Source organism: Larimichthys crocea, chromosome VI (assembly GCF_000972845.2).
Source record: "Larimichthys crocea isolate SSNF chromosome VI, L_crocea_2.0, whole genome shotgun sequence".
NCBI lineage: Eukaryota > Metazoa > Chordata > Actinopteri > Sciaenidae > Larimichthys > Larimichthys crocea.
The window spans coordinates 6,282,218-6,310,048 of NC_040016.1; the positions used below are offsets into that span (position 1 = coordinate 6,282,218).

At 38.9% G+C, this 27,831-nt stretch overlaps 1 protein-coding gene across 2 annotated transcripts in view; it reads right to left on the reverse strand.

The window, feature by feature from the left end:
• The window catches only part of igsf21a (immunoglobin superfamily, member 21a), a 167,425-nt gene that overhangs the window by 2,704 nt on the left and 136,890 nt on the right, over positions 1–27,831 (reverse strand). The window contains exons 5-9 of one of the 2 annotated variants that reach the window (XM_027279734.1): positions 26,618–26,733; positions 14,959–15,439; positions 9,622–9,722; positions 4,734–4,926; positions 1,821–1,859 (exon numbers count right to left, since the gene is read on the reverse strand). In XM_027279734.1, coding sequence (XP_027135535.1) covers positions 1,821–1,859; positions 4,734–4,926; positions 9,622–9,722; positions 14,959–15,439; positions 26,618–26,733 — 930 coding nt within the window. The remainder of the gene's footprint in view (positions 1–1,820; positions 1,860–4,733; positions 4,927–9,621; positions 9,723–14,958; positions 15,440–26,617; positions 26,734–27,831) is intronic. The other variant, XM_027279735.1, reaches the window with a different exon arrangement.

Here is a 27,831-nt window from a genome sequence, read left to right on the forward strand (position 1 = left end):
CCTGACAAAGATGAATGAATATAACCCCCTCACGGGAAGCATAGTTTTCTTGTCTGCTGTGGCCCTGACTGACTGACAACGGTGGTCCTTTCCACTCGCACCAGATGCAGAGTATGCGTATTCAGCCATTAAGCAATTGGGCACGTGTGCGGTGACCTCTTGGGGCCATGTTGTACACCAATTTGACTTGCATGCAAGGCATGTCTGTGCGTCCATGCTGACCTGATTCTGTCCTTGCTGTGACACACCTGCTCCTGCGCTTACCATAGCATTTGCATATTCAGATTTGCATCCCTAAGATACGACTGGCAGAGGCGGGAAAGGGGAAGGGAATAGAAAACAGGAAAAAGAAAGAGCAAGAGGAAGAGAGACAAGAGAAATTGAGTGTGAGAGAAGACGAGAACCAAATAATGAGATGTTTTTAAAGTAGGAAACAGGAGAAGCGAGAAAAAGAGTGAAGCCCATGTCACACTACAAGACTGTTCAAATCTCATCTGACGAGGGCAGTTAAAGACAGCTCTGCTTGCCATCTGCTTGGGAATCTGTTCACACTGTACGCTGGGACAAACATGCGTGTCACACATGTGCACAAGGGATTATAGACTATGCAATTATGCCATTCGAAGACATTTTCCACTTCATCAACAGAAGCTCATTGTAGAGGGGAAAAACATTACAATACAGGTGTTCTATTGATTCTTGCTTCACGGTTCACATGATACAATTTACATTTATTGCACATTACTGATGTATTTTTACAGATTTCTTTCCAATCACTAATTACTGCATACTTATATGGAATGACCATGACATGCTGCCACATTATTTTATAGCTGTGTATTGAGCCTGGAGGAAATACAGCTAGGAATCCTGCTTATTCAAACTAATCTACATGTGCTGTTAAAGAGTCTTCTTTTATGGCTCATTCAGTTATCCAAACTCTGATTGCTTTTTCTATAGGGCCACACTCTGATTTCAGTCTTGGTGAGATTTGGATCAATTCATACTTCAGAAGCCTATCTGACAAGTCTCCAAACTCTAAACTGGATATGGATAGGATTTTTTTTTTTTTTTTTACATAACAAGATAATCTGTACTGACCATAAGACATGAAAGGGTGCAAAGCTGCGTCAAAATTAAGAGATAGGCTGAAAAGGGAAAAGTAGGAAATATAAATACAATGGAAAGGGGAGAGACAGAATAAGTGAGGGAGAGAGAGACAAGATGAAGCATTTGGAGAAAGTAAGTATGAAAAGTCAAAGAGGAGGAGAGGAAAGACAGACAAAAAGATTAAAGTCGAAAGAGAGAGGGAGTGGCAGAAAAAAGGGAGAGATGGAGAGGTTGCTGTTGTAGCCCTGCGGCTTCTGCTGACAATCCCTCATCTTTACATATGATAATCTCAGAAGCCGCAAATGAGCCACTACTGCACACACGAAACACCAATAATCTCACACTCAACCAAAGGTGACAGGCTCGGTTAGTCACTGGAAAAGGCTTGCTGCTACTGCACATTGACGGAGAATAATCCTGAGTGAATCACTCTCACACAGCCTATCTGGGAAAGTGCATTCAGGACAGAATGAGAAACATCCACCTGTCAATACTTTGAATGTTGAAACCGCAGTCTCCCAAAGAATTTGCTTCTCTGATCACTGCCAGAATTCTGCACGCACTCTCTGGCTGAACAGACAGCGGTGTCACATTGTGTTGTTGTTTCACAAACACTTTCCCTGGAAATGTGATGATCAAACGACGCAGCAGGTATCATGAGATGCATTACAATGAAAACACACTCCGAGTTCTGTGGTTGAGATACTTACTGTTCTGATTCTGTGTGTTTTTCATCATGCTTGGATTTTCTGTTGAAGACAAAGAAAGAAAAAAAAGAAAAGAAAAGATTAACCATGAGTTGATCAAAACATGTAACTGTTATTGAGAGTGACTCAGTGAATAAAAAAGGGAGTTAATAAGATGATAAAGAGCCTGACAAGGGGAAGAAAAAAGAAAAATGGTCATCACTGACAGAGGTTGTGGCTTTATAATTAAGCTGCACTCCAAAGTTCCTGAAGCACATGTTAAATGGCACGTCCCCCGTGAAAAAGACTGGGCCTGTTAATGGAACTGGGGACACAGAGCACTGCACCAGAACAACCAGGACACTTTTAGCAGCAGTGAGACCAGTCAGCTACAGCTGTGACCAGACAGCCTGGGAAAGGAGTTGGGAGAAATTGACTCCACCTTTAATAAGTAGTGCCAATGTCTACAGTGCACAATACACTCTGACAATGTATTTTCAAAGTTCTCGAAGGGATAAAGTAATTGCAAAGGAAGAAGCAGAAGGGCTTGTAGAGTATTAGCAGCACCCCTGAATTCCACTTTGTGAGCTATTTTTTGACTTCACATATAAGCAGGTGAAAGCTACGTACACAGCACAGTGTGAAACTTTTTCTGGTCTCACTGCAACCACATAAACATAGCAGCTCCTCTGAGAGGCACAAGGAAATTAGTGTGTGCACTCTGTATATGCACACTTGTGTTTGCCTGGCCCTGAAAATTTACATAAGCATACATATCTGTGTGTTTGTGTATGTGTGTGTAGTTTGGGTGTCTCCCTGTGTGTGTTACTGCCCGGCTCTTCAGCGCTGACTCACTTCACAGTAATCTCAGAGGGTATTATCACTGAGGGTGACTAAAGACGTACATCATCAAGACATGAGCGCTGCTTGTCGTCAGTGGAGAGTCTCTATACCAAGCCGTCATTATACTCTATTATTCCAGATGATGTATATTGAACACTTTGCCAAGTGAGCAGGGCCCCCAAATACTTCTCTCTCTCTTCACCCCCCGGCAGGGAGAGAAGTGTCTCATCTCAAGGCCACAGGGGATGGTGCCAAGGTCACTTAATCACCATTTACTTCCCCTAAGCGTGAGTGGAAGCAATCTACAAGGAGCAGGCAGACAGATGGGCCATACTAGGCACGTAGCCGATGACACCTGAGGGTGCATCAGGGTGTTAAATAGACATTAGCGCTCTTCCTAGCAAAACGCCTCCCAAGGTAACGCCTCCCTAAAGTGGCACTTTCCCCTTAAAGTGAGTTCTTATTAGGCCCGCCCAGTAATTTGTACATGTGTGATATATTTTAAACCTTGTTCATAGAAGTTTTTCAGGGCAGAGGATTAAAAAATGCTGGTCACAATATTCTTTGTCTCAAACACGATGGAGTACGAACATGGTGTCAACCCGATTTACCTTAATAGGGCACGGCAGGGCTTAAGTGCATGTGTGTGCGTGTGCTACACATTTTTGAATATATATATAGTATATATATATAATATATATATATTATATATATATATATTATATATATATTATATAAATATATATATATATATATTTCCTCTTTCTCTTACGTGCCTTGATTTCTCTAGTAAAGGTGTCAAAAGTCAGCACTGCTGTCTTTATCTATGTATAGTAATGACTTCAGGGCTTTCAAACATAGCTCTGTCTTACATAAATGTTTTGTAATGGCTCTATTCAAACATGACGCAGATATCACGGATGTAGAGCTGCAATGCTTGCACGATATTTTGCATTTTGTATGCAAGGAGGAGGAAATGTGCTCATGTGCTTCATCAGTGATGCATTTAAAAATTATTTTTAGTTGAAGCTTGAATGAATGATCATTGTGACTATGAGGGACACTCAGCTCCACTTCCCAGTCACAGATCCACCCTAATATACATCATTATCATAACTGATAGAATAAAGAAATCTGCTGCCAGAATTATATAAATAATGTCTGCCTGTTTAACATTGTGTGCGTTGTAGCCATTGCATTAACGTGAAATCTGATTGAAATCATGTGTCACTGTGCAGTAACTTGTAAAAGTTCATTGCTAGCACATTCAAACATACGACCAACGTGTCAAACTGGCATCACGTTTAAAATGCCGGTTTGAAAAGGACTAAGGGAGCCAACACTCATTTAGCTACCGCAGAACTTATCTGAATACAAGTGTCTTTATGGATAAGGCTTTCTGAAGAAGCTCAAAATGGCAGAACCCGATTCTTCCAAGAGTGTCTAGAGTAAACAGATCCAGAGGAACACGGCACACAAAGATATAATAGAGCCTGTAAGCAATCCAGCTCCCACATCAACACCTGTAAATGATCAACTTCCAGGTTCTGATGAACACATTGGTTTGGCTGTTGAACAAAGTGTTTTTCTACCACTGTCAACAAGAAAGGTGTTGTTTGAATTCACCATGGGCCTTTGATGCCCCTACTGCGTGTTGGATTTTAAGTAAGAGCAGTACAAGACATGCAATTGATGGAATAGTCAATAAATCCCTTGCTCGAGATGGTTGTCCTCTCTAAGTGCAGCCTTTAAAAAGAATGTGTTGTTGAGCCAATTAGGAATACAATCTCTTATTAATCACACACTTAGCTGCATTCATGATTCATACCTAAAAGCAGCCACATAAGTCTCTTAAGTACAAAAATACTGTAGATACATGAAATGAATATTGTATTAATTATGTCATTTTCTGTGACATTTAACTGTAAAAGTGTTCCAGATCATTTTTGTGCAGCCAAGTTGTACAGTAACACAAAAAATTTCATATTCATCGTCTTCTAAATAATTAATCAAAACTAAATGTGATTTTAGTTCAACTGCAAGTGTAGTAGCCACGCCAGAATGGGGCCAGGGCGTGTAGCTGAGCATACGTACCAAAGACTATGAGGCGAGTGTGTGTATCCGTGGAGCCCAGAGGATTCTGGGCTGTGCATCGATACATGGAGCCGTTGAGCTCGGCTGGCACTCTCTCCAGAATCAGCTCTCTCCCCTCCCGCTCTGTGCTGCCATCCAGCAGGCGGGATCCCACTCGCGTCCAGGTGAACAGGGGCTCGGGGAACACCTCATTCTATCAAGACCCAGCACCCACATGGGATGCAGAGAAAAAAAAGGAAGATAAAGGAGAGGAAAAAAGGAGATAGGGGGAATGAGAGGAAAGGGGGGTTACAGGGTGGTGCAAAGAAAGTCTGTGAGTCTCAGCCAAGAGATTAAGAGCAAAGGATACATGAATAATACAAGCCCCAATTTTTCCCCTAATGCAATGGCAAGTTAACCACATGCATTAATAATCAGCACTTCATTTTACAACTGTTTTTACTCTTCACATTTTGAGCCCTCCAGAGAATACCAACCCCACCCCCTGTATTTCCAATTTAAAAGTATAACTGTCCATGAAGCAGTATTTCATTCATATCAGTGGGCTGACATGGGCATAGATAATAAGAGGACACAGTAACAGGGTGAATCTCCTCACCTCTACCTCTAAGGTGTAAGGATTTTCTTCTGCAACCCTTCTCACACTGTAATCCCTCCCTGACACATGCACTGCACCACACACACATAGATTCCTACATTGCCAACACAGGGTTACTATTCTACACTGGATCTGGGTGGACCAATATTTTTAATCATTTTGAAAAATAAATAAATAAAAAATTGTTATTTGAGTTTGTTTTTTTTTCCTTTAAAAAATCCATGATGATACCCCATAACCGGCAATGTAACTGTCTATGGTGATAACTAAACATCTCCATGTGACAGAAATACTTTCAAAATGATCTTATTACTACAATTACAGCATTTTTATGTTTAACTTGTTTACTTGAGTTAGAAAAACATTTCCACGGCCTCAGTGTTTTGAATCATGATGCGCCAGAGCTTGTTGTCGATGTTTGAGCATCTTTATTTATGCATGCATTCAGAACATTTGTCATGTCTAATAAAATATCTGAATTCATCTTTTCTTTCTGATGTGGACTACTTTAAGCATTCATACTATATTGTGAAAAGAGCCTTCCGTTTTTGTGAGTAAGTTTGATTTACAATAAATTAATAAACCAACTGACATATAATTTACTATGCTCCTTTTATAGTAACGTAATGAACACTATTATTTACTACAATTTAATACTATTAGCAGCCATACTATTTGATTTAGTGTTAATTAAAATCATGACATTTATAGTAACTGCTGTAAAAATCTTAATTGTTTTAATATGATGGTGACATTAAAAATTATTTAAAAATTATTTTTCTCAGTAGAATTATGCATTTGTGTCTTTTTCTGTCCTTACACTCAAAAAAAGTTTTTGGCTAAAATGCAGGACTTATGCATTTCATAGAATTTCATAGTGAAGCAAGTAATACGATTTATTTAGTAGTACTAACTAACTCACTGTGCTTCTTCTACACAATAGTGTAGTAGTAGCCAGGTTTATGCATTCAATATTAATAAAGCCAATTTGCCCAAACCAAACAGCGAAAATGAATGCAGCCATTTTGAGTTTATTAGTACTATCACATAAATCTTATCACTTGGTTCACATTAAGTTTGTCAGTTAATTTAAATGGATGTAAATTATCTATGCAATTGAAATGCATACGTGGCCTAAACATTTTTTTGCATCTGTGTTGAACTGTGAATGTCACGGCAAGCTATCTAAGAGAGGACATCTGTCATGATCTGACAGCCAACTGTGGACTCCCACAGACGGATGGGTCATTTTTTCAGCTGCTGAAGTTTTTTACCATTAAACACGATTTCCATATTTCATTTTCATATAATTTAAATACATGTAAGATAAGTTAATTGCCTAAATGTTTAAAAATTCATCATGATAGACTGTAACTCAGGCCTTACACCATCACAACCAACCAGGTAACAAACAATATGTTAAGTCAAGCAAACTACTCGGTTGTGTTGTCAAATTATTTAAATGCACAACTGTAATATTGTAATTAGCAAACCTGGATTAACAAGTTTGGGTTATTATTGCCTTGTAAATATTAGTTTAGATTATTTCTTTTTTTTATGTATCCATGCTGGAGTGTTAATATTGTATGCTATCTGAGAGTGAACTGTCAATATGAATCAGTGGACAGATATTCGGTACAGTAAAAGTGTAGACGTTTGCATCAACAAACAAAATGCTTTCATATATTGGTAAATAAGGATTTTAAACTATCTGACTGGTGAAGCATGGATCATTTTTGGGACTCCAGTGCTTCTAACTTTTCTTATTCCTTTTTTGTTATTTCAAAATACATTTTATTCCTCTCCATGCTTGATAACCCTTCATTGTAATTCAGTATGAAGCGTGAAACTATAATGAAGAAATTTGCTAGTCTGAAGGCCTCCCTGCTGCTGCAAATCATTCACGTCCTCAATAAGCGCTGCTTCAGCCTGCAGGGGCAGTAATGGGTATAACACTCTCACTTGCATGCCCCCTGCTGGCTAAAAATAAAAAATAAAAATTTCACCAGAGAGTTATAGACATGACTTTAGCATGATTTAAAACACAACAAACAGTCGACCCCAAGAAATGTGCCCTGTCTGCAAATGTAACAATACCAAGGTCCACAGTTGGTTAGTTTAGCAAGTGCAAGCGTTAACAAAAACACACAGTCTTCTCATCCATCCATTTGATTCAATCTTATCAAATAATATAAAAGATTTCAGCAGAGCATGCTTTTAGTGTCGAAAGGAGGCACATCAAGACAGAAGGGCATGTATGATTCATAGAGGTCTGAACTCTGATGTTTTTAGAGATCAGCAAAGTGGTCTCATCTTTTGTGACAAACATGAGGTAGGTGTAAAATCAAAGTCCTCCATGTACAATAATTATCTACATTTTTCATATTTTATTGTTTCATTTTGGTTCAGTCTTTTCAAGTACAGTTTGATTGCAGAAGTGCTCAAACTCAGAATGAGCTAGTTTATTTGACAAATTCACCGAAGTGGGATGAATTAAAACCAACAAAAAAAAAGCCAACAAATCCAGCTTGTGTAACTAAACACTGTTCACATCAGTTAAGAGTGGATGTAGAAACAGTCAAATATAAAACTCAGTCCAGATTGCAGTTTGCCCTTCCTTTGTGATTTTTCAAGCACAAACGATTGCTTACTATCAGATGTCAACATCCCTCTCCATTGACTCAAAAAGGGCACATTTTAAAATCCTTCCCCGAAGCAACCAATGTTGGCGCATTTGGTTGGCATGTACCCAAAATCAAATCATATCATTTCTCACATGCCCAAACAAAACAAACACTTCAGAGTTCAGACAAAATGCTCGAAACATGCTTTGTGCAAAAGAGCCCTAAACAGTTTGAAGTGACGTACTGAAATAGTAAGTAAGTAAAAAACATCAACTTAAAAGTTTGTAATTGTTGTGGCAAGGCTGCTGTGAATTGTCTAACCTTTCAAAATAAATGTTGATAAAGGAATTCTTTAAGGTCTGTGCGTATATATAATGACAGAGGTAAAATAGGTAAGTAGATTGAGACAGGCTCTTGAAAAGGTCACAATAAGATTAAAAAACAAACAAAAAATGCTAGAAGGGTTTAAGTGAGACCTTCATGTCACATAACCCCAAGAGCCAGTGGAGTCCACATTAAAAAGGTCTCTGCACTGTGCTGCTGAAACCATTGATTGTCCTATTTAATCTCATACATAAAACAATGAAAAATGAATGCAAAGACCACACTGCAGGATGATCATCCGTAATGAATTCGTAAAACAATAAACCTGAGGGGGAACTGGCACCTCATTTTATCAGAAAGACGGGAGGCAAAAATATTAGTCTTGACACACAATCTTATCTGTGTTTGAAACCCTACAGCCTAGGTCCAGTAAAGGATAAGGAAATTTGCTTTCTGATCAGTCTGCATGCTCTGATGCCCATAATGCCAAAGGGGCCTGACAAACTGTATACCACAGTCAAGCCTGTTTATAATAACCAATTTTAACACTGTTCAAAAAACTTTCAAAGATTCCTGAGGTCATTGGGCAGAAACACATGTACAAGTCTGTGCAGTCAATAGCTTGATGCACTAAGCCAAAACAATATTGGAAATGTCTCAGAAGATTGAAATAAAATCAGACAACAAATCTTACTTATGATTCCTAGAAATTCCTGAAGCAGTGACCGAGAAGTAACAAAGACGATTTGTGCTGCGGGCCATTAATAGCTCCTATATCAGGATTAGCCCTGTCCTCTTCACCTGACTGGCATCAGCTGCCTGGCTTCAATGTGTCATTCCTGTCAAAGAGATCGGGACCATCTACAGGCCATTCACACTAGGGACATGTTTTCATGGCAGGGGATGAAAGTAACACAAAGACTCTGCTATTAACTTTAGCCCTTTTCTTTGGGGTTATGGAGCAGGAAGTCTGAAAACAGCAAAAACTACACAGGCTAGTGTAGTATGGCTGCCTGTTGGTTAAGACTGATAGACATGCACACAGTCATTTATAAAAGAAATTATTACTTTTTTTGTTTGTTCATTTTAATTTGCTTTACTTAAGCATAAGCTAAGCATACTTAGCATAAATATATAAAACAGCCTCAAGAATTGTTGTGTTTAGTAATTTACAGCCTGCATACTTAAATCAAAATGTTAATGTATGAATACAAATTTTGACAAAATGAATATTTTGTATGCAATGCAATGTCACTTCAGAACTGTAGAGGCCTTAGTGCACATATGCACCAGTCACAATTCTAGACTGAACTTGGCTTTTCTTAACACCCCATGCACTTACCCCAGGCGATCCTACCTGGAATCCTTGCACAGTGATGCGCACTGTGTCCCCTACCTTTGCCCTAGTCGGGGACATCAAGAGTTTAGGACCCTTTGGAGCAGCTGAAATGAGAGAGAGAGAGAGAAAAAAAAGACAAAGGTCATCGTACTGAGCATGGAGTGCAAATCTTGTCTGATATCTGTTTTGTCACAGAGGGAGAGAGACAAATACAATTTCCTGTCAATTAAGGTCCTGCAGCGTCCTGCAGCGAGGGACCTGCAGCGTCTTTCATCCAAAGGACTGTGCTGGATTTATTCCCTCTCGGAGAGAAAAGGAACTAAATTGGGTAGATACTCATTACTAGAGGAGAATAGGAGTGCACCGGGTGGAGTGTGGAGGCAGTGAGATAAGGGACACTCAGAGAGCTAATTCCCTTGTCTTGGTGTGGACAGGAGCCCCTAGATGGCTTTCATTTGGACCCTCTAAAACAATGGGACACAAGCAGGAGAGGGAGTAGGCAGATTCTAATTTTTTGAGATTGTGAGGGGCTGGTGATTTTCCTGTGAATGTAGTGTTAAGATAAAATGAGTGATTTGCATAATGTTATAAAAAGGTATGTAATTTCTTTATGGCTAAACTGCACAGCATACTGAATTAAGCCCATATAAGCAGGTTCTGCACAATTTGAGATGATTAACATTTCCCCTAAAGATAACTGCTTCACACGCTGTGCAGTTCCATATGTTAGATGAATGGACGGAGTATCACATGCAATGAGACCCAAGCTAGGGGCATCCTATCAATAATGGCTGTACAAGTCCACCCCAGGAGTTCTTCAATTAATTTGGTTTGAACTCTCAATATAAATCACAGCACTCGATGCTTGTTTTCATTGATGAGTTAAACCAAAGGATAAATAAATAAACAGACAAATGACCTCAGTATTTAGCTATTAATCTGGCAACAAACTGTCCACTGTGGCTAATGAAGCACTGCCTTTTTCTTAGGCTGCCATTGACTACAAGACTGCAGCAGACTGATGTATCAGGAGGTGTATATGTAAATAGAATTGAGCGTGCTGCTTTGTGTTATGTACGTCATATCTCTGGATCCTTTTATAAAACAGAAACAAAAGCATGAAATGAATTGCACAAATGTGGGATGTGATGAGGGAGAATTCATGTAATGCAAACATGAGAAAGAGCAGATATTTATGAAGATTTCAGCAACACTTGACATCTATCCAACCACTCTGTGCATAGCGGTCTAATCTGATGTGAGGTCTAAGAAGATATCTTGAAATGAAAGGATTTTTTAAAAATAAAAAAACAAAAGATCTAATTATTGACTGGCAACTCAACCAAGGACTGTATGTGAGCAACTTGACATGGCTACTGTAAGTGCTCATGGTCAAGATGGATTGCATCTCACAGGCTAGTTTTGCCATGGCAGTGTGAAGCACTCTTTCCACCGCCCACACACTAACGGAAGGGTATTTTTAAATACTGGTGTCGTGGCGTCACATAGAGCTTGCAAGGCATATGGCAGGGGACGATGATGGCTGATTTCTGGGATTTGCTCCAACAGTGACAGTTGGTGTCCTACGTCACCACCTTTGATTAGGGCAGCATGCAGTGTGATGGACATAACACAGCCTCTCTCTGAGGGTGAGGGCCTCACAAGGGAGACTAGCTACGGTCCTATGAGATTGTCAGAGGCAACTTCTTCCTTTTGCAGGAGGAACTGTTATCACTTCAGTAGGGGTCAGAGAATAAACATGCCCTCCAGAAAAACACTGCGCACCCTGCATCAGGTGTGCTTTAATACCAAGCCACGACATCAACAGGTCTACCCAGCTGCACAACAGACTTAAGCAGTTGAAGAGAACCTGTCACATTAGCTGGGTGACTGGTTTTGTCGAAAAAGAAGCTGGAGAGGGATGCAATTTAAAAAGCCTTAAAAAAGCCTGACTGACCGCTGGATGTGGTGAATCCGGCACTGTTTAATGTCTTTCACGGATAGACTAGGTGACCCAAAGTACGAAGATAAGACAGTTTGATGAATGTGGAACTGAGCAGCAGATGAACACAGATATAAACAACATACTACGCACACATAACACATCTAGATTTGAATGGAGAACAGACAGACACACAGACATTTGCATACAAATAACCATGCACATATATGCATAAAATCACCCCCAAATGCACACACAGACACACACCTGCACACACACAGAGATCACAGACACCTTCCTGAAAGTGAGCATCTGCTCTTTGAATATCACGGTCTGGCAAAGCAATGAGATGTGAGGAAACCTGGATCTCCTCTCGCTACTGTACTGTGTATGAAATGAGAATTCCACCACTTGTCTAATGATGTTGAATAATAAACACCTTAACTTAACCATACCCAAAGGAAGACCTTATTTTAATTATTAAGATATGGTCATAGATACACTCCAGGAGAATAAAACAGACTGGTCTCATTGAGGTGTAGCACTGTTTGTGGATTTCTAAGGCCAGGTGCCAGCTTTAGGACCATTTGCATGGTGAGCACGGAGTTATTCATGAATATTCATAAAGTGTAATGCAACATTGGTCGATTGTCAGACTGTCGCTCCGTCTCATGTGGCAATATTAAATCTCTGAAAGATTTATTACTTATGGGCACTGCGAAGACCTCCTTTTCATTTCCTGACCAAACACACCTGAGAGAACCATGAGAGTATGTGTGTATATACAGTAAGACAGATCCAGAGTGCAATTATCTGGTTATAGCTCTATAATATAAATGAATACCATGTGTCTGTGAATGGGAATCCTCTTTACTGGTGAGCTGTTATACATGGCCACAAATCTCAAATACTCAAAATCTTTTTTGTCTAACATATGAGCCATATGAGACAACAATTTCTATTGTACAGTAATAACCCCTGACCTGAATCACTGCTCTATTACTTTTTCTCTACAGACCAGCAGGTCTGTGAATGCTTTGAATTTTAACTGTGCTCCAATTAGAATTAACAAGCGCACATTTTCTGTTCTCTTTTCTTTAGGTGGTGGGAAAAAAACATCTGGTGATGCTCCTTCCATCTCTTTGAAAGAACAAAGGTAGTGATAAATTAATGACTTCAAACATAGCATTGACAAAGGCTTGTCAAAATATTAGCACCTTTGCCATTAAGCAAGAGTTTCTCAGGGCCTGTTCCCCTCAGGGTGTGTCATCTGTTTTATCATCAACATGTAAAAGAACTGCAATACCTTTTCTGGGGAAGACAGCTCATGCCATTATACCTTCAACTGATGCTGCTGCCTCAGTTTAACATGTGATATACTACATTTCTATCCACTTGGGATATGTGACAGTTATTACATTTTAAAAGACAATTTCCTTGTATGAGATTTTCCCACTTGAAAAAAGTGACAACACCACTTGCGACAATTGATTTTTAACTAGGAGCAAAGGGATTTTTTTCGACACTGGATCCTCTCCTCTGCTAAGATATGATTTAATGGTTTTAAGGATAACATATACAGCCATACTGATACCTGAGAAATTGGGCTGGCCAGATATTGGCCGGGCTCTACTAAAAACTAAAGATATTTTAAAAATGAGGCTTTCTTAAAAATGCAACTAGAGTTTGTGTGAAACATTTTTAAATAATTTATTTTTTCAAAACCAAAAAGCTTGGGGCTGAGTGTCATAGATGAGGTATTGTTTTCATCTTTTCATGGGATTTATTGACAATGAGAAACATATAGAATAATACCAACCTAGTCCTTACAGCTGTTCTGCACAAGATTAGTAGATTTAAAAAGTACACTTCTCTTGTCAGTCTGAAATAAAAACTGATTCAAATGATACAACAGAAAGGAGTGTCGCTTCCTCACTAATTGAGACCCTGTAGATTCACCCTATTTACCCAGATATGTATATGGATTCTGGCAGGAAATCTTCTTGGCACGCAAGTGTAGAACTGAAATTAAACCAAAATCTAAAACTTATTATTTTCTCAAACAACAATCGGTGAGTGCACCATCAAAGGAAAGCTGGACTAATGGAAAGTAACTGCTGCAACAAAATGATCTGCCATCGTCCAAGTTGAGATCCAAGGAGTCCACAGTGTCATAGAATGTCTGATGCATTTTTTATCTTTATTTGCAAAACATCGATATGGCTCCCACACTTTAGGAAAGAAAAAGCCATAGTGTTTTTGAGCGTAAACGTCCATCCTTGTCATTTCTTAAACCTATTTTTAAAAAATCCACTTCACTAGATGATAATGACAATTTCTACACATCAACTCAGAGTGACCACAATTGCTCACCAGCATAATAAGAAGGATACTTTTAATTAGATGAAAGGTGGTGATGTGAGATAACAAAAAAAAAAAAAAAAAAAAAAAAAAAACTGACAGCAATGTAGCAAGCAAACATGTACCAGCCACAGTCTCCTCATTCAGAATCTCTTTCTGTCTTCAACCATTGCATCTCACGGCAGATAATGTCTCTGTTTATCATGTCAGGATTGCAGGGCTCGTTTCCAGGAGGACCATGCCAACGTATTGCCTTTGAAGTGTTAATTGGATACGCTGGAAGCCATCTTTGTTTTTTAGATTTAAAAAATGAGAGTGTGCATGTGTGTGTCTTTTGGATCACACACCATTAAAACTTAATGCTAACTTTTCCCTTAAAGTATGACTCCTGTTCTCAGAATTCAGCAAGTGCACACTACGTCTTTCACTGCTTTCATAGTTGGATAGAATGCAGATGAATAAACAAATAATCTTCGAAGCTTTCATCCTGTTTAAAAAACTAAAGCCCAAGACTGCAGAGCTTAAAGGAGGTGCTCATTGAAGTTCGAAGAAGGGCGACATCTGAAATTGTCTTCCCAATGATATAACACTGGTCAGTGTGTCTAAATTCTCATTTGACTTCTCTAATTCAGGTTGACTTTTTCAATAACAGTACTGAGTTAACTCAATCTAGCAACAGATAGCTCGATGAATTGCCCTGTCACTCACTTGGAGTTTTGCATTCGCCGCTAAACTCGCAATCTGCTCAGCTGTAACACAATTAAGTGGCATCAAATGAAAATCAGTGTTGTTCTGAGTACATTTGCAAAGGAGACATAAGGGGGCCCAGTCGGTTTCCAAGTGTGGCAAGGGGATACAAGGAGACAGCAGGAGATTAAAAGGAAGAAGAAATGAGAAAAGGGTGTGTGTGTGTGTGTGTCTAGGTGGAGTGTTTTGTATGGAGTTCTGGTAGGAATAGAGGATAGATGAGAAAAAGGTGGTGGTGGAGGAATGAGAACAGCATGCAAAAACAAGGGGTTAGTCTGCATCCTACTTACCTAGAGTGACCTCTGTCTGCATGGGCATGGACAGTGCTGGGTGCTTGACTTCGCAGCTGAACAGGGCATCATTATCTAGCTGGGGGTTGAGGGTCCAGGTGAGTCGGGCCTGCACCACCACAGAGCCGTCGCTCTGGGGGAGGTGAGTGTGGCTGAAGTAGTACAGAGGGTCTGTGCTGTGCACCCAGCGGGGGAATTCCCGGCTCACCACTGTCTCCGGGATGACCTCTGTTGCCGGGCTGGGCTCGTGGGCCTGCTGGCCCTGGGTGTGGACACGCTGGGGGCTCTCTGTGTACAGACGTGGTGACCGTCCCTCAGGGTCCAGGAGGGAGAGGGAACGTTGCAGTTTAGTGTCATCAAGGTCCCTGCTGATGAGAGGCCTGGCCCCTCTTACCCCTGCTGAGCCACCTCCTTGCTCGTTGGTGGAGGCTTGAGTGTAGGAGATCACCTCTATCAGCTCGCCATCACGCTTGAAGTACACCTTAGACAGAACAAAGGGGATTGAAATAGAGTGAGAAGGAGGAGAAAAAAAAGAGGCAACAAGAGATGGAAAGACAAATTTCCCTGCACTGCTTTTTTTTTTTACTGAGCTCTAGCAGAAAACAACAATAAATACCCAACACTGTCACAATATTACCTCATAAAGATGATATAGCAAACATATTAAGAAATTGTTTCCTTTTTACTCATTCAGCAGACATTAATTTGAAGTCCTTTTTCTCTGTAGTGGGCTTTGTTTTAGTAAAACATCCCTCTTCTGTAGCTAAATGCTCTACTCTGTTCACCAGCCTGTCGGTATCTTCGTCTGGCTGCCTTTTAGTGCTGGGCAGTGAGTGTACAATGGGATTTATAGATCATTTTTGGCTGAAAAAAGCTGCCTGCTGCAGCTGGAAATGGGGTTGATGGAAGCAGTGAGAATAAATACAACAGCAACATTGTGAAGTGTTAAAAACCAAAACAATGAACTCAAAGACACTAAAATGTTCCATAGAGCCGTGGGTAACTGCAGAGTTGGGTGATTATTCTCTTTGAGTATTGTTGCTAGGAGCAACATCTCAAGTGTTAATATAAAAGTATTGATTAGTGAAGCTTTAAAAATCAGCTGCTGTGTCGGTCCAGTAGCAGCAAGCACTGCCACTAAAAGGGCTTTCCAATGATATTACAGGAGTTTTCTCACCCTTTCATGAGTCTATTAACATCTCTGGGTGGCTAATCTCCTGGCAGTGAATTTATGCTCCCATTTCAGCCTATAACCTCCAGATATTAGCATTGAAATAAGGTTGCATAGTCACTGCCTGTGGTGTTGGTATATTGGAAACATTTCCTTTTTTTTTTTTTTATTGCGAAATGAAAATTCAATCTGTAGCTCTTTTGGGGACCTTTGGTCATTTGAATTCAATTTTTCAAAGAGTCATTATTTTAAACAGTTCATTTCAGAGTTTTCTTTTTTGAGAGAAGATAGATAAACCGTGCTTGAATAATGTGCCAACTCGAGGGCTGATGCCTTAAGTGGGTAAACAGCAATAATGAGTGTCAACAAGTAAGGATAAGGCCAAGCTCCTGAGGAATAACTCCAAATGACATTTTCACATTCACAAAAGGGGAAAAATCTATAACCTCTGAACCACAGCAGCTTTACAATGTATGGCCATTACTATGATTCAACTTAAAAGTGACTATACATACATTTCAGAGACAATATACTCACTTGACCCACTTGATGTTGAGACAGCCCATTAGACTAGGGGATGACATGATCCCAAAATTGTTAACAGGCTATCTATACTGTAAGGCAGGTGCAGGAAGTGGTATCAACTGTTGTCACATTCCCCAACCCCTTCAAATAGATCTATCCATAATGTAAGAAGCCAAGTAGGAAATAATCAAATGAAAAGTCAGAACGAGTTCAAGTCAAACTGCAAACAATTCTTTAGTCACAACTGTGATTATTCGGTCACACAAAATGTTCACGTTTCAACAGAATATACCTTTTCTCTTACCACAGACATAAACTTATGACTGTTTGATCCAATGGAAAACAGCAGTAGTCAGACTGGGTGAAACAATTGATCCTTTTTATCACTTCTAGGATAAAAAATGAACTAAGGATTAATGACACAAAACATGTAAAGTCATTCCTTCTCAAAGAAATTAAAAGCAAACTGACCAATACAGTGGACGATATTGTTCCCAATTCAACCCTATCCATGTCCAAATATTTACAGCACCCACTGCCAGAAAGTAGTTTCTACATCCCTACGTTCCTCAACACTTAACAATATATAATATAGTCAGTTCAATTCACATCAACAGTAAATAAAACAATACAACTACTAACTTTAGTGTTCAGTCCTGGAGGATTTTAGCAACTTTATTTTAAAACACTGATGAATGGGGGCAGTCTGTGTGGGCCCCTTGTTGATGAGGTTATGTTTGCAAAGACAGATGCAACATCATTATAATACAATCTGTGTTGTGCTGCTAGGTTGTATCATTGTATTTATAGCCAACTCTAAAACTTTCTAATGCCTGCCATCACAGCAGACTGGTACACATGCACGCAGGGCTAAGTGACCTTGCTCAAAGGCATTCAACAGAGCTGGGTGTTGTCAGGACAATGGAAACCCAATATGCCGCTTCTACCTGTGAGCCTTAAATTGCTCTATGGCCCCATCTACCTGTACTACACTTTCAGTACGGAGTTCTTTTGAACTTGAACAATTCAGAAGTTTTTGTTCCAAGTTAGTTTGTTCATACTAGGGTGTGAATGTACAAGGTGATAAACAGTCCTTATTATTTCTTTCAATAGGTTTCCATTAAATCTAATTAGATATTTCATTAGACGAAAATCAGATTTGAGTACTTGAAGTGGATATTTTCTTCCCCCTTCCAGTCTATCACATCTCATAATAAATTACCTTTGTTAGAGAAACTCACATTAGTGCAATCTGTTGTTAAAAGATGACTAATGACTACACCTACAAGTACAACCTAAGTTTTTAATTAGTGCACACACAGACAGAAAATATAGTGTTATATATATAAAAAAGGGGAAGTGTAGATAGGGTTCACTGCACACACAGGTGCAAAGATACATAATTACACCAGACTCCAAACTCCCTCTATGCTTCTTACAAATTAACTCAGGGACAGGTAAGGAGCAGGTTGTGTAAACACACCTTTGGTCCATAATACACTTGAGCTGATACATTATGTGCTGTCCATAATAACAAAACAAACAAACAAACAAACAAACAAAAACTATTCTTCATATATAGCATTTATCTTTACATCTAATCCTTAAGTATATTGATTACAGCCCAGCATAGCCAATAGGGCTAATTTACATATAAAGTTCCACAGATCAACACATTTTCCTCAGTGGAATTTTTACCATGGGAACTTCCCATCACCCTTTATCTGCATTTACCTAATGTGCTCTGTAAAGCCAGAGCTTAAAATCCAATAGCGCAATGGGAAGTAGAAACATCAACCTCAGATTCACAATGACCCCATTGCGTCTGCTAACTCCTACATCTACTCGACAAGTTGCAAAGAGAAGGAGCTTTTTCACTGTGTATTAAAACACCTCATTAATTATCACAGCAGGTGGAGAGAGAGCAGCGTGGATTAGAACGATCCGTGCACCTGTTCTGTAGCTTTTGTTGGACAAAATGGTGCGGGTACACAATAACACCTGTGTTGGCTATGAATCGGTATAAAAGGGAATTAATTCCCTAAGCCTAGATAACTGATTTGTCTCTATAAACTTTAACATCCAACTTAATTTATTGGTATAAAGGAAATATTGATTAAACATCTACTTGACTTAACATAGTTCACAGCCATGTGCCGCCAGTGATCTGAATGAGTCAGAAGTAATACCTTTATTGAGGTGTTATCTCCGGCAAAATATCAAGCATCAGTTTACCTACTCATAAAGATATCACCATGACTAAATATCTTTCCTTGCCACCTGTGCGCTTGAAGTATAAGCAAAGAAATCAATCAGTGTTTCATCAAAGACATGAATGAATGCAATAACAGGTATGTGGCTGCAGGGAGAGCGTGAAGTGTTATTTTTATGTCATTATCCTGCAGTTCTGCTCCTAATTTATGTCCCCTTTATATTATTAGGAAACAGATCACATATGAATATGGAAATACTGACACTGGTAAAAATAGACATGTATAGAAATGTTCGGAGTCGTGTGAACTCGAAGACATTTTTGATTGTACTTAATGTTGTTTAGTGAAGATCCTGTTCAGCATTGAATATGATCTGTGTCACTCATTCATCATCATTTCTTAGATGTTTTCCACTGATACACTGCACAATTTTTGTAGTGGAAACAATTCTGTGAGTGAATCATATTAAATAGAATGCCAATCAGCAGGATGTGTTGGCTTCAATAGAGCTCTGACAATGACTATTGTTATGAATTAGTTAAATGTTTAATAATGAAAGCGCTTTTATTTTACTGTTGAATATATCAGGCTCTAAAGTGCCAACTTGTAAGACACCATTTAATTAATGCCTAACAAATTATGACTTGGGATTCAAACCAGTTGTTTAAGTTGAATGCAGTTCTGCAAAGGCAAGATTTCAGAACACATTTTATTACAATGTCCACGACCAGGAATCCATATCTCTGTAAATGTCAATCAACCCACAATTCATCCTAAAATCAAAACACAATTAAGGAGACATGTGTCATCACTGTAAACTTGGTCTGAATTCATTTAAGCTACCTACTAATTTGCTAAAATCTCATTTCACACATTCCCTTGTCTGACAGGCAGAGATAACAGAAAACGCATCACTTCGTTCACGTCTGTTCGAATGGGAGCAAACACTGATTCATTTTCCACAAGTGATTATAAAGCTGCCAAAAAGATACTGAGGTTTTCTTTCACTGTGATACATGTCTCCAATAAATGGTTGCATTTCACAAAGTGACATGGGAACTTTTGTTGGGTAATGCTTTAGTAGAATCACAATTCATGTGATTATCCTGCATGCATTGTGTGTTGATGTCACACAGTAAAATAAAATGGTTATTGAATGGGAAATTGCCACACAGCAGACAATTTCATGCCTTTTACGATGGCTTGAAATGCTACATCTGAGCTTTGGAGTTTCCAAACATGTCCTCCCTGGAAAGTGTAAAAATGTATCTTTTGTTTAGCAAGCATGCAGTAAAACGTCCAAAATGGCTATATTGTCTTTAATCAACACATTGGCTTGTTAGGTAATACGTTTTGCAGCTGTTGGACTTGTAAAATATGCTTCCTCTCATGTAAAAGGGGATTTTTTATTTTTTTTATGTTTTTGGCATTGCTATTGTATTGTTTTCTTACAGAAAGTGTTCCTGCATGGAATAAAGTGATTATCAATCATGCCTCTGTTATAAATCCCCAAACACTTCATAGTCCAATATATGCAGACAATGAAACCAGACACAAACCACTTACTTCATTCTGAAATGAATTAGCACAGAAAAAAAGGAGAGAGATGTAATTCTAAGCAGTAGCCCGCACACAATAGCATACGGCAGTGGTAAAATTAAGCTGGGAAGGCATGAGAAAGGTTTTTGCATTTTCTCTGTGAATAGACAGGAATAAAAGCATCTGCACTCTGCACACTGCCAAGCTTGCCCCCACCTCACCAACATCTCAAATCCAAAAACCTTTTTGAAAATGTAACAATCATGCATTGGTCCATATACACCTTTATGTTGCCGCAATTAATCATGGCGGTGTCAAAAGGACAAGGCGGTAATTTTCATGGTGACAGAATGATTCAATGAGAGAGCAGAAGCAGGAGAAAGGAGGACATAAAGAGGAGAGAGGCAGAGAGAAGGTTCCTGGCCATGACTTAATCAGTTTTCCTTCTTATTATTAACCGTCATTATCTTTCTTCTTTTCAATCAGTGCTTGCTTGTGCTCTGAGGATGCTCTAATGAGTGGCACTGGGAAGCTATTATTGATATGTCACCAGCTTGCTTCAGTGACATCAGATGCCGACAGATCTTGAAACATAATACTAGACAATTTTAACACATGCAGTCCATTATATTCAGCTCTCTCAAGCTGCAGTGGGGGAATTTGGCATGTTGGGGGTCTTGGTGGTGGGTGGAAGTAACAGCTTTTGAAATTATATAAACTTCAAGACACATCATTTATGTTACGCAATACAAGTAAAATGCACGCAGTATTGTCATGTGCAAACACAACAAACTGCCATACTACTCTGCTGGCTATAGGATACAAAGTAGCATTATGTTTTATAATACAGGGATGCTAAGATAAAACATGAGACACCTTATTATTTCAGTGACATCTGCAGGGGATAGATAACACGTTTAAAAAGAGTCCATTATACCACATCTATGAATATGATCGTATTTGTGCCAGAGGCATGGGAAATACGTGTTTCTCAAAATCATACATCATAACAGTTCAAATCAGTGTGCACAGCAGCCTTGTTTATATAAGACAGAAAGTGAGCAATGCTTTGTTGATGCTTTATACTATATTTGTCCTGCCAATGTCATTCTTTATTTGAAATCGAAGCTGTTGTAGCAGTTGCCATAGGAGCAGTAAACATATTTCGCATCCTATGGTTTAAGCTAAGTAGCTAGGTGTAGATGATGACTCCAGTTGCACAGCAGCAGACCTATAGGAATATTTGACCACATCAGAAATGTTTGCACTGATTCAAAAGTCTGGAAACAGGCTGCTGCTGCTTTAATTAAATGCCAATCAAAAAATAAAATAATTTCACCAGTTATGCGTTTTCCTTTATTAGGAAATCAAACCATTTAACATTATTGTCTGTGCTTTATCCAATGTAACATTTAAAGAAACCACTTAAATGACACAATGAGTCAAAATAGTAACTTCTTTAGAGTGTGTAACTAGCAACAGTGCTGGATGAACTTCACAACACATTCAAATGTCTACACTAAGCCAGAAATGAAGTGTCAGACATTACACTGGATGCTGGAAAGACGTAAAAGGATGTTGCATAGCAACAGGGAATATCTTTTTTTTCTTTGTTGGGGACCAAAGCAAATGCGTCAAAACAAACACAAAGCGCATATGTCTCTGTTTAGGATAAAAGAAAATGTTGCAGCACAAGGTTCTTCTATATGCTGAAATAAAGTCTGTGGTGATCTTTACTTGAACAAGGTTTAGTCGCTTGGTACTTGAAGTATAGAGTAAGAGGTTTCAAGACTCATTTGTTCTGTCCATAAAGCTCAGCTATAGACGGGTAAGTGAGTGTAAAGCAGTTGTGAGAGCCTTACAAGTAGATTTTTCTCCCTCTTTCCCCCTTACCAACTACTTACAATTCTCAAACACACACACACACACACACACACACACACACACACACACACACACACACACACACACACACACACACACACACAATTTTGATGCTCACAAACATACTATTAATTTATCAGTAAAAAAAAATCTTCAAATCCAAGAGGTAAAAATGCAAAATGAAAAAACAACAATTGTGTGAAACTCTGATAATAAAAAATAGCATTTGCAGCACAAACACTGTGTAACTTCACTGGTTGTTTTTAATTACTTGAAGCGATTTTGGCTGATCTGCAGCATAATCAGCAGCTCTTGTTCTTCCTACACACTTTTCTCTTCTCTCTCCATGAACAGCAGGCATATTCTAAGCAGTGCTTGCCACGAGAGGACCCTGTTTGGCTGTTTTTTCTTGCAGCAGGAAACAGAACAACTTTTTGATGCCTGAGAACATAAAATATATGTGAACTTATATTAAAATGACATAGCCCCCTCAGCAGGTATAATCGATATTTTTGTTTTTCTTTATAGCAAGCTTCAGCTTATTGTTTAGCTGTCAGGCTGTAACTTTACTATATTTACTATAGCGTGTGGAGTATACGGCAGATATACAGACAGATATTTGTTGTTAGAGAACAAAAACAGATCTAAAAGAGAGTGAATATTGGTGAATACATATATTACATTCTCCAGGTAACCAGAAAGATGACTTCATATGAATACTAATGCTGGTCGGTAACTGCTGGATTGTGTAAATAATCAATAAATTTGACATATCAACTTAAGATAATTAATATGCCTCCAAGAAGCCCAAGATTTATTGCAAAAACCTGTTACTTATTATAACTATTATTTACTTTCTGTGAATTAATGTTGGTTTAATGGATGCTTAGTATTTATGATAAACATCATGGGTGAAGATATGACATAAAGACACAAATAAATGATGTAGGGCTGAAAATACAATAGATACTGCATTGGTTCTGTCCTAAATCCACAGGTACAAATCTTATGGTGAGATATGATTTGGTATTGCTCAAAACAAAGATGATTTTTTAAAAAATGTTTATATTTATGTATATAAATGATGGCTCAATAAATCAGGTCAATTTCTTAACAAGTTGTGAGCCATTATTGAGGCTTGCAATGATATGACATTGAAAATAGAGCTGACAACAGCTCATTTTGCAACAAGCCCCAGGGCAGCAGCACCGACAAAGACTAAATGAGTTTCATCAAAAAGAAAAGGGAATTGTTTGAAGTTGCAGTCACATAACTGGGGCAAAGCAGCAACGTTCAAGCAAATACTTACAAACCTAATGAGGTTTTGTTATGCAGCATGACCGTGGACAACCGCATATATAGAACAAATAGTCACATTTTAAAATGTGATAGTTGTGCTCATTCTTAAAAATGAATGGGGATCCAGTCAAATGTAATACTATGTAGACGGGATAATAATTAAGAATAATGCCACAGCAATTTATTTTTATCTTAAACTGTCCTTTCTTTTCAACCATAAGTTTAGCTTTGATTATCTTATAACAACTGCTACTTGGTATGTCATTTGGCATCATTTAACTCCTGCCTACCTGCTATGATTCAGACAACTTAGCACAGAGGATATATCAAAAAGCTTCACAACGGACTACATTTTTATCTTTTTTACAAATAAATACAGTACAAGGCAACTTTGACAGGCCATGATCACCTCCCCAGAGAGGCAATGCAACTTTCCAAGTTTAAAGTGTTTTCTTTCTCACTTTCCTTGGATAGTGCAGACTTGACTTCATATCATTTCAGTGTAAACACTCCATCTGTTTGCCTCTTAGAAGACTAATAAACAACCCTGAAATTAGTTTCCATCCAGGCACAAAGTGCAAGATATAGAAGTACATTCCCTCCAATAGTTTTCTGGCTCACACAGAGACTCACAAATATAATTTTAGCACATTCTTTCCATGCTATGAGAGCACCCGCGAACATTAAAGACCCTGCACACTCATGGTGCTCTCGCACAGGTGTTTTCACTTATATTGGCTGATCAAACCTCCTCTCAGAACTGTGTGGGTGCATACAAACAATGCTTGACTAACATCTGACACTCCAGTGAGTTTTGTTTCATCTGTCAGGGTGAAGCAAACTTATATCTTCATGAATATACATATGGAGTTTGGTGACTTGAGTAAACTTTAGCATACTTTAACTCTACCCAACGTCAAAGAGAATAACTGAGAACACCTGTGTGGTTGTGCAGGACTACCAGTGTTGTTTCTGTTTCTCTGATAAAACAGAGTTGGTTCAAAAAGCCACTTTGGAAACAAAATGAACCGATCTGAAGATACCTTGTTATTTTCAGGATGATATTGGATTCAGAGTTTGTCCAGAAGCTCCAGCAAGTGTATTTTATTTTAAAATGTTTTTGTCTGGAAGCTACTGGCTCTCGGTGGTGAAGGGAAAAATGTATTGCGACAAAGATTCACAAAATTTGTTTCTTATGTGTCTGATACAACCCACATAGCTCATTATTTTTAATTAATTCCATGTTTTTTGTCCATTACTGCTGCTTTTACTGATTCCACAGCTGTGTGACCACAATCACTCATGCAGCCTTGAACGAAGGTCAACAACTGTAGGACGCAGCATATCATCTTATATTGACAAGCTTATGTTCGCTATTACATTATTGTAATACTTGAACGTCTCTTGACTATTGCACTTCCTATCTGCACCATTGCAAAAGCTTTCTTAACATGATATTTTCTCATTTCCTTCACAACAAAAGCTTTCTTAACATGATATTTTCTCATTTCCTTCACAAAACTGCCTTACTTTGATATGCTTCATCCTGCTTTTTAAAATTCACACACATAAATCATGTGTGCATTTTCTAGGTTTTTAAAAAAAAAAAGAATATTAATAGCAGGTTTTATTCTATGAAAGTATGGTTCATATATGAAAAGGGTTGCTTCATTTAAATTACGTTGCTGCTTTCTTGAGTGATAAAACTGCTGCATTGAACTGTCTTTGCAGCACAAAGCTTCTTTGCATTTGCTAGGCAACATCAAAACCTTTCAGTACATCTCAAGGAGTGGGCCAACATCTTTTCAATTTTTGTTTTTCATCTCAAGTCAGTGAGTTGGATCATTTACTTTCACGGACAAAGCTAATTATAAGCAATGTGACTTGGCCACTGACACAGAGATAGTCTGGGTTTACTGACCATCTGAAACCTTTTAGATCCCTTTTTTCCCTTTCCTTTTTTTCCTCTTTTTAAGTGTTGAAAAAAGGATCCAGCAGTGCTGAGCTTTAATGGCTTAAGGCTCCCTGTGAAATCACAACAGGGGGAGATCCTTACTCATCACACCATCAACCAGGAAGTACCTGAGAGACGGAAATCATATTCACCTTGTATTCACCTCTCACTGGGCTCATAATTGCAGGAGATAGGCGTGCTCAGGGTCTGGAGTCCATTACCATACACCCATGGACGATGATTAATGACCCGGTGGGAACAAACAGCGAGCAACCGCTGTCAAACAGCGTCCGTAAGCTCATATGCCACCAAACGCAGGAGCATATGCTTCAGATATTTTGAAGACCTTGTCTTGTACTTCAAAAAGTTGAGAAAAAAAAAGTTATTTGTAGAAACCATCAGGAAGTGTGTGTATGTGTATGTGGCTTGGCACATGCATGCTTGATTGCATGCATGTGCACATTGGTGCGTTCCCTAAAGTACAGTATGAGGGTGTAAAGTGATAATTCTGCGTGAAATCATTACTATAATGTCACTGTGATTAGATTAATTACCCTGAGTGTGACCATTAATAACACTAATGTGTCTGTTTCCTAAATCTGATCTACCTTTTTTAATGACCACATTGCATGACTAAATTAGTGCTGGTAATCAATCACAGGTCAATCTGTAATGAATGTTACAGCGACACTGTTGACAGATACTTTATTTCATGACCAGGTATACTGGTCATACTATATCTGTGTGTTCGTGTGTGGCGTTGTATGTACACAACTTGTATCCACCAGTATTTCTTTTTTGTTAGGAAATAAAGCTGGATGTCTGGGATGCACTGGGATCAAGGATTGTGCTGTTGTCATGCAACTCTTGGAATTCTGTTTAAAGGGCCTTTTTTACTGGAAATAGTCTGTGATCTGATATCTTCAAAAAAAAAAGAACCACAAACAAAAGAAAAACCCCGACAGCAACATGCAAACACAGTTTCTTTTCCTCTGTAAACAACAGGGATCTGTGTGCTGTAAAGGCAGGTCCCCGGTGGACGAGCAGCATGGTGTATCTTCAGCAGCAACTCACCGATGGGGCTGGTTTCCCTCCTTTTGCAGTGCAGACGAGAGTAAAATTCTGGGCTTGGTATCGACTGAATGGGGCCGGAGTGTTCTCTGCCACCACTGATATGTTGTTTGGAGGCGCTGTGGAGGACAGAGGAGAGCTTTGTGAAACAATACCCCAAAACATTTGATAGACACAAAACCCAAGACATTCTTAAACTGTTGAAAAAGATCCGCTTCCACTTGCTCAGTGCAATCCATTTTTATTTTGAGATGAAATCTCTTCTAAGGATTGTACATGTAGGTGGAAATAGCACTGGCAATACTGACAGCAGGGTAAGAACAAGGAAGTGAAAACAGAGGAGCAGCAATGCCTTGTGCCCAGATGTGTAAAATAAAGTGGACTAAAACAAACCTGCAGCCCTGCTTTATCTTTCTACTGTATCTATCTATTTTCAAAAGAAAGCAAGAACCTGCTGAGAGAATCTCCACTTAAAATGCTAACTGAATGGTTGGGACAATATGTTCAAAACCCCCCAGGGTTTATGTGAGTCGGATGAAGCTGATAAGGTAGAAAATCTCATACATATCATATCACTAAAGCTCTGTCTGAATATCTCTAGGGATTCCAGCAAGTATGTCATGGCTGTGTAAAGGGAAAACATGTGAGCAAGACTTCACAGCATTATAGAGGAACACCGGGAGTAGAATAAGGTAATGGATGGAAATCTCTCACATCCCCCAGAAATTCAGCTGTTCAACCTGTAGTATTCTGGTCCATGTATGGTGGCTTACATATGAAGGTGAATACTTTATAGACTATATTATGGCTGATTCAGGGGAAATATCAACAAGCAAGTTTTTACTGACAACACTGCAGCAGATGATCGCCAGCTACACAAGGACCACTTGAATTTTGAACAAGGACCCGCTGAGTAGAAAATGCACTTTTGCAACAATTTGTGGCTTTAAGGTCAGGATTTTTTTTATGTACCTTGTCTACATACCTGTATTTTTAATACTGGACCTTTTTTTTTTCCCCCTAGAGATTTGGCCGTGGACTGTTTTGAGAATACTTCAATTGATCCAAGCTCTAATCAAATTGAGAAGCACTTGTGAAATCTGTCAAGGACTGTGAAGTATGTCTTTAGAAGTTATGATTTCTGAATCCACGAGGAACGCTTTAACAAGACAACGAAAAAAGGTCACGCTGGGAGCTATGCCTTTTTCATCTGTCAG